Here is a 7,440-nt window from a genome sequence, read left to right as displayed (position 1 = left end):
GACCTCATTAATATGTGGAATCCAAGGGGGGAACGTCGATATTAAACAGGGAGAGGCTGTCCAAAGGGTACAAAATTACGATTAGAGAAGAGGAGTAAACTCTGATGTTCTGTGCACAGTAGACTGAGTACAGTTAACAGTTAAGTTTTGTATGTTACGTCATCGCTAGGAGGAGAGGCTTCTGAATGTTTCCAGCACAAAGAAAGGATAAATGCGACCACTGTTATGAGGTGACTGATACACTAACTACCCTGACCCGACTACTATACAACATATATATGTATCAAAATATCAGATTATACCCCGTAAGTATGTAGAATTACAGTGCAGAAATTAAAATAAATTTTAAAATAAGCAAAGAGTTTAGGCTCTAGTGGGTTTACATTTCCCCAATCCCAAGAAACATTTTGGAGATAGATACTTTCCTAAGAACTACCCTAGAACAACTGTAGGCAAACTCTTTCTCTGGGTGAGCATGACAAAAACCATGCTCTGAAAGAAAGCCAAACGGTAGCCAGTGGTGCCAGCCATCCGGAATGGGCGTGTGAATCAGACATTACCATCCTCCAGAAGGGCATAAAAAAGGTAATAGTCGCTCTTCAGGAGCTGGAGAGAATGAGGACTGTGCATTCCACACAGAGCCCGTACCACAGCCCCACATGGCTGGGGAGAAAGTCTGATGACCCCTGGAAGATGACAGTTGATTACTGGGAACTGAGTAAGGTGATGCTAGCCATACATGGCTGCCGTTCCAAATGGGTCCTGGACTTAGCAAATGCTTTCTGCAGATACTCTTAAATTCAAAGTCTCAGGACATGTTTGCCTTCACCTGGGAAGGCCAACTGTGGACCTTTCAGTTGTTCCCCCAGTGGTACTTACGTAGCCCCACTATTTGCCATGGTCTGGTGGCTAGAGACCTGGCCATCTTAGGTCATATGCCCAGTATTTACTGGGGACATTGTGTGGATGATATTCTGCTAACCTCCCCAGATTTAAGTCTCTTGCAGAAACCTACCCAGGAAGTCCTAGAGCATCTGCCATTGAGAATGGCCTGGCAACCTGCAGAAAGTCCAGGGACCAGAGGCACTGGAAAACTCCTGGACATGGTCTGGTCAGGGCAGGCCTAGGTTTTGCAGATGGCAGTGACTGACAAGACAGTCGTACCAACAGCCCCAAACAGTTTTTTTAAAAAATACAAACCTTTGTAGGGCTGCAATGCTTGCAATTATGTCTGGTAACCAAAACACCATTACCTGTTATCAGGAAACACAGTTCACACGTCCCCTAATCCAAAATTGGGCAAAAACCTCCATACCAGCCAGCCACCAAAACGAAACAAAACAAATTGGGCAAAAAAGAGAGGGCATTACATGGCAATGTTTTCTGCCCTACAACCCACAGAGAAAAGGACTTATAGATATGAGAGAAAATGGCCTCTTAAAGGAACAAATCAAGCTCTTGACAGGACTCCCCTCATTGAGAAATCAGACTGTGGTTTTCATGGAAGCTGTACCTACCTTGAATGAGACCCCAATTATGGGAGGAAATTCTGCTTATGAATGTCTGGTAGATGTCAAGAGCCCAGCGCAAGCCATGTGGGTGTGGGAAATATCAGACACTGCCCTAAGCCTAGAACTCAGTCCCACATGGGATGTTCTGATTGTGCATTCCTCCTGTCCCATAACGCCTGGACAAGGAAGTTTGAGATGGGATCTGGGATGGAAAGTGTCAGTGTCCTTCTTCTCCTGAGGCAGGACGCCACCACCACCCCAGACCTGACCCTCACCTTGCTTGTCAATGAAGGGCCAAGGAGATGCACTGGCGATAGGCAGGCAGTGCCCCCATCCTGATGGGCACTGCGGTGGCATTTTTGCAGTAGATTTCACCCAGCCCTGTCACCATGGAGTCTACAAGGCCTCCCACCATGGGATGGAAGTTCTGGTATAGCTCACCTGCAAGATTTTCAGGGACCCCAAGATTACTGTGGAGGAGTGGGGAGAGGTCTAATACCAGTTTTATTATACAAGAGGGACAGGAAACACCTCCTCCTGTGTGTTCCTAATAAATTGTTGTCTTTCCGCTGTTAGTTTGAGCTGCCTTCTTCTTTGCAGTTATATCATCCCCACTAGTGCATGGATATCCACGGAAAATGTCTTCCTGGTCTGGGCCCATCACACAGCCCATATGCAAAGCCAATCTAACTGCTGGGTGTGCAGTCTTATGACACTGAGTAGCCAAGGAGGAACTCCACGGTGGACTGAACCACTACTGGGCAAAGACTGGATCTCTGTGCAAGCGTGAGTGGGCTGTAACAATGAGCAACCCTGGACACGATGTAACTTTTTCCCTAAACGAGTCCAGCAGGAAAACAACCACCAAAGCAAGAACTGACCTGAAGACCACCGCATCCTGGCAGTGGGGATCATTCTGGCTTTGAGTAGCTCACCCCTACAGCAAAGATGTTCTCCTGGGTTGGGACAGTCTGTTGGGAACAAAGGAGCAACTCTAAAGACACCAGGTATCTAGGGCTCCTTATAACTGCCCTATGCCAGAACTTCTGCCCTGATTTCCCCTGGGGTTGCTTGGACTGTGTGCCCTTGGCTTTTCTTGGGTGCATCCAGAATCTCTACACCATCAACGAGCTCATCTGCAGAGGTCAGTAGAGCAGGTTCATTTATTCTCGATGGGATTGTTACAGAAAGGAGTCGCCAAGGAGACACAGTCACTCAGAGAGAAGGAGAAGTCAATGATTTATTATGCCAGCAGCCCCAGGTAGACTTGCATTCCAAATATCTGGGCATTGAATGCAGAGAGAACAAAGAAGCAAGCGTTTCTATTGGCTCTTTTGGCTGTATCCAGGCAGAATCCCCTAAACTGGGGGTCTTTAGCAGGTGGTTTGACTTTGGGTAGTGGGCTTTACAGAGACAGGGGATGTGGTTGGAGGTGGTTACTGCAATGCCAGCTGGAAAGCAAGTTGGTCTCTCACCTATACAGGAAACTGTTGGCAGGCTGTGGTTTTAGCTAAGTCCCTTGACTCACACAGGAAGACTGAGTGCTGACTGCAGAGCTACAGAACTCAAGCTGCATTTTAGAACACAACTCTAGGTACTTTTCGCATACAGGCAAGTATTAACTGAGAAATTAAAACAAAGGAAGGAAAAGGAATTCAAGTACTTCAGGACCACTTGACTGTATTTGTGCCTCTGGAAGCTCTATTAATATCATGCAACAAGTGAAAGCCCTTCAAAAATTTGTCTCCACAGATTTGAATAACACCGAGCATGGTTTGGAGGCTTGGAATGTTGAAACGGCCACGATGAAGGACAAGGTCCCACTGAATTGAGTTGCTCTAGACACGCTGACAGCTGCACAAGGAGAGCCAGTGCCCTTTTAGAAAACTGAATATTTTGTGTACATTCCAGAAAAAGAAGCTAAAGTTAGTCAATCTCTCTCCTTCATCTATTAAAGCAATTGCAGTTGGTCGACCACATGATGGGTGACTCCTGGTGGTCTACAACAAAATCATAGTTTTAGGAATGGGGTCCTTGGTGGAAAGCTTTAATAATAAGCCTGTTAGAAATCGTGATTATAGGTCTTATAATGTGCACATGTGCTTACTGCTCATGTGGGGTTTTCATAAAGTTAGGGAAAAGGGCTTTGTAGGCAATCCCACCCTTTCCTGTCAGCTCAGGGAACATCGTGGAAAGGGCGAGCTTGTGAGATTATAAGAGCTGGTCAGGGGGGTGAATTGTAGAATCCACAAGGTCCCCCTGCTTTTTCTGTTGTCCTGATTGAGACACACAAGGTGCCTTGACATCTCTGTGACTTGGCCAACTGCATGTTTTACCCTGCAGGCTTGAGCCAAACCAGGACCTTGAACATTCCCATGAACTGACAAAGGGTTGTTACTCAAAACACTGAAAGAAACTGGCCCTGGCACTGAACCAAATTTCTTGTACCCTCATGCAAATGTCATACCCTATCTCCTTGCTGAGGACATACCTAGGTAGAACATTCCTTTCTGTCTCTGTCCATCTCAGGGTCACTGCAGCCCACTCTCAAGTAAACTCCCAAAATAAATGCTTTGGACTGATCACCCTGGTGTTTAGTGCTTCTTTCATTGGAATCCCAACCAACCCCACTTCGATAAGGTTTCAGGGGCTCCCTTAGTGAAAATCCCTTGCTGCCAGTTTGGGAGCAACTCCAGCCTGAGTTCACACTGTGTACCAGACTACAGTGATCCTCAATGTGTTACTCTGGATGGGATCCTGGGGCAAAATAAAGGACTTAGGTATAAAACTAAGTAAATATGAACAAGGTATGGACTATGGAAACTCTCTGTACTCTCTGCAAATTTTCTATAAATCTAAAACTGTTTCAAAATAAGACTTATTAATAAAATTTTTCTATGTCCTTGTGCTTGTTACTGGATTTCTGGTTTCCTCCCATGATGACCCCCAGAACGTTCTTTGAATCAGTTCATAATTGCTCAATATCATCAACCTTTTGATTATCAGTTCCAATGTCTACCTCTCTTTATGAGTCAGTAAATTTCACAACAAACTGATAAGAGATTAATGATTGTTTTGTCTCCACTATAAACTGTGATCCCCCGGCAGCTGCCACCACCTCTGGCAGAGGCTAGAGTTGAAGCCCTAACACCAGGCTCAGAGAGTTCATCATGTCAGAAGACTATTTGTGGTTTGAAGGGATAGCTTTCCCTAAACGGAGTTACAAACCTGAAAGAATTAGAGAAGTACGCGATGAGTTTGTGATGAAGGATGACGATGTAGTAATAGTGACTTACCCCAAATCAGGTAAGAAGACATGACGGTGAACCGAGAAGGCCGTGACTATGTTCCTCATTCATTCAGTAGATGCTGTTGCAGAGCAGTGGGAGGGGTGCGGTGGGGGGCACCAGGCCCACCCCAACTCAGGAGCCCAAGGTACTTCCTGCAACAGGTTGGTCAAAGCTGGGCTGGATGGGGGGTGGGGGAGGGCAGGGCGCATGGCTGAGGCCCTCAGTCCCACCCCCATCAGGTCCTAGGTCCCCTCTCCAGCTCAGGAGGGGCGGGGTGAGGGCAGGAAGCTTCTGGTGGTGGCTTGGTAGCAGCTGGGCCGGATGTATTCTGGGTTTTAAATCAGTGACCTTATAACTCTAAAATGCATGATGCTATACACTAAATTATCTTCAGGAGTTTGGAGAAAGCGGCAGACCTGATATTTCCTATGCTTGTCAGGCAGCACAGGAATGTGTTGCATATAAGAAAAACAGAGCGAGAATTACTAACTTTATTTGCAGTGCAGGTCAATTGGTTCACATAGAAAACATCCACAAACAGATGAGAAACATCATCCAGCAAAATGATCCCATGTGGCTTGTCAGTATTTAGTTTAACAACTTTCTAAGTCACAGCATGATCATTCATTCTGGTCTTAAATTTGAGATTAGACAACTCTCTTGCCTGATGGCGTACTCGCTCATTCGGCAAATACATATGAGATAAATGTTAGGTTCAGTGAGATGGAGAAGAGAGAGAGACCCAAGCTAGGCGCCATTTCAGCCAAAAAGCTTTGTTCCACTAATGTGGAGGGGAGGCTGGGCCAGATCAGTTCCCCCCATCTAAAGAAAGTAGGGGGGTTATAAGAATTTTAGGGAGGGTTCCAAGGAATAGGCAATTTTGAAATCAGTGGTATGTAAGATGACGTAGTCCCTGTGGTCTATGGGACTAGTAGGTGAAGTCATAGGGTAGCATCTCGTAGGTGAAGTCATAGGGTCCCGATGAGCCACTATCTCACTGCACAGTATTCCAGCCAGAAGCCTGCTAGACACAACCCACAAGACATTCCCTTGATGGTAACAGTAATGTTTACCCCTTCCCAGGAGAGGAATCTCAGCCCCTGGAGCAGAAAAGGGAAAGAGGAGGGGGAGAAGGGGGAAAGTTGCTTAACCTGGCTGTGCTGATGTTAAGCTGGCATGAGGCTTGTAATAGGAATCGGGTGTGTCAGGTTATATGCTTTGTGCTGGGGATACAAAAATCTGTCAGCATTAGACCTTTTCTTCAAGAAATATAAAGTCTTTGGCAAATACCTACGAAAATTATAATGCCTTGTAAAATGCCTTGTAACAGAGGTTAAATACGAGGTTTTACAGAAGCAGAGTAACAGAAACAATTAACTCCACGGAAGGAAATTACAGAAAGAGTAATACAAGTGTTGGTAACTGAGTGGGCCGTGAAGGATAAGCTTAGCTGGGAGAGGACACCGGGTACAAATATGGTGAGTAGACACCAAAGCAGGCAAGTGGGTAGCATATCTGAGGAACCAAGCGGTTTGTTTTATAATTATCCTGTTACTGATATTTAGATATGAACACCATCATTTAATGAATACGTGTTTAATGTCTATATTTGACATAATGAATCTGGAAATGCCTTGGAGATTTAAAAGTTTCAACCGGAATCTACAGTAGTCTTTTAGTCTCATTGACATAATCAGAATACTCCAGAAATACTTGCAGTCTGGTTTTTATTTCATAATCTAGACTTTAAATGGATACTACCCCTGGCCAAGGTAGTTTACCCAGGGAAAGGCACGTCTCCTTTAAGACAAATGGGGAACTGTAGGAAGCTGGAACCCTGAGTAGATTAATTAGCATGTAAATGGAGTTAGTACACTCATGTTAACTACTCTGGCTCCAAGAAGGCAGCAAGTAAGTTAACTTATATACTCAGTCAGATCTCCTGCAAGCTCTGAGTTGGGTGAGGGGCACACCAGCATGCAAATGACTTACACCTCTATTTTGATCTGATTACTACATAACTGTTGTATGTAGCCCGTGGCTGCGTGGATTTCTAGCTGGCCAGCCACCATCAGCACCAACTGTAAGTCTAATAAACCGATGTCTCTACCACAAAAAAAATAGCACATTTAAATTTGGAAAGTAAATTTGAAAGATGTGTGCCACAACAAAATAAACAAATATTCTTAGCATTGTTTAAAAATTATCACATTAATATAATCATCATTATCAACCAGACATTTTATTCTATCAGAATTAACTGCTTCGGGCCGGCCCGGTGGCGCACTGGAGAGTGCGCCGCTTGGGAGCGTGGCGGCACTCCCGCCAAGGGTTCGGATCCCATGTAGAGACCGGTTCCCGCTCACTGGCTGAGTGCGGTGCGGGCGCAACACCGAGGGTTGCAATCCCATTACTGATCAGTTAAAAAGACAAAAAGGAAAAAAAAAAAAAGAATTAACTGCTTCAAGGAATGCCATGATTTTTTTTTTTATTGATTATGTATATTCATGGGGTACAAAGCTGACTGTCAGCACCTGTGCCCAAGATGTGATCAGATCAATACCACCAGCATGCCCATTACCACAAATTGCAATTATTCCTCATGTCTCTGCACCCAGTTATTTCCCAGCATCTCTCCA

The 7,440-nt window shown here is 45.1% G+C and overlaps 1 protein-coding gene across 1 annotated transcript in view; it reads left to right on the top strand.

Moving 5' to 3' along the window:
* Positions 1–4,681: 4,681 nt before the first annotated feature.
* Positions 4,682–7,440, top strand: part of SULT2A1 (sulfotransferase family, cytosolic, 2A, dehydroepiandrosterone (DHEA)-preferring, member 1) — a 44,691-nt gene continuing 41,932 nt past the window's right edge. The window contains exon 1 of the mRNA XM_008592023.1: positions 4,682–4,817. Within this exon, the coding sequence (XP_008590245.1) occupies positions 4,682–4,817 (136 nt within the window). The remainder of the gene's footprint in view (positions 4,818–7,440) is intronic.

The sequence above is a fragment of the Galeopterus variegatus genome, unplaced genomic scaffold (assembly GCF_000696425.1).
Source record: "Galeopterus variegatus unplaced genomic scaffold, G_variegatus-3.0.2 Scaffold7508, whole genome shotgun sequence".
NCBI classification, from domain to species: Eukaryota; Metazoa; Chordata; class Mammalia; order Dermoptera; family Cynocephalidae; genus Galeopterus; species Galeopterus variegatus.
The sequence above is the reverse complement of the archived record's forward strand: the minus strand, read 5'-3'. Positions and strand labels throughout refer to the sequence as shown.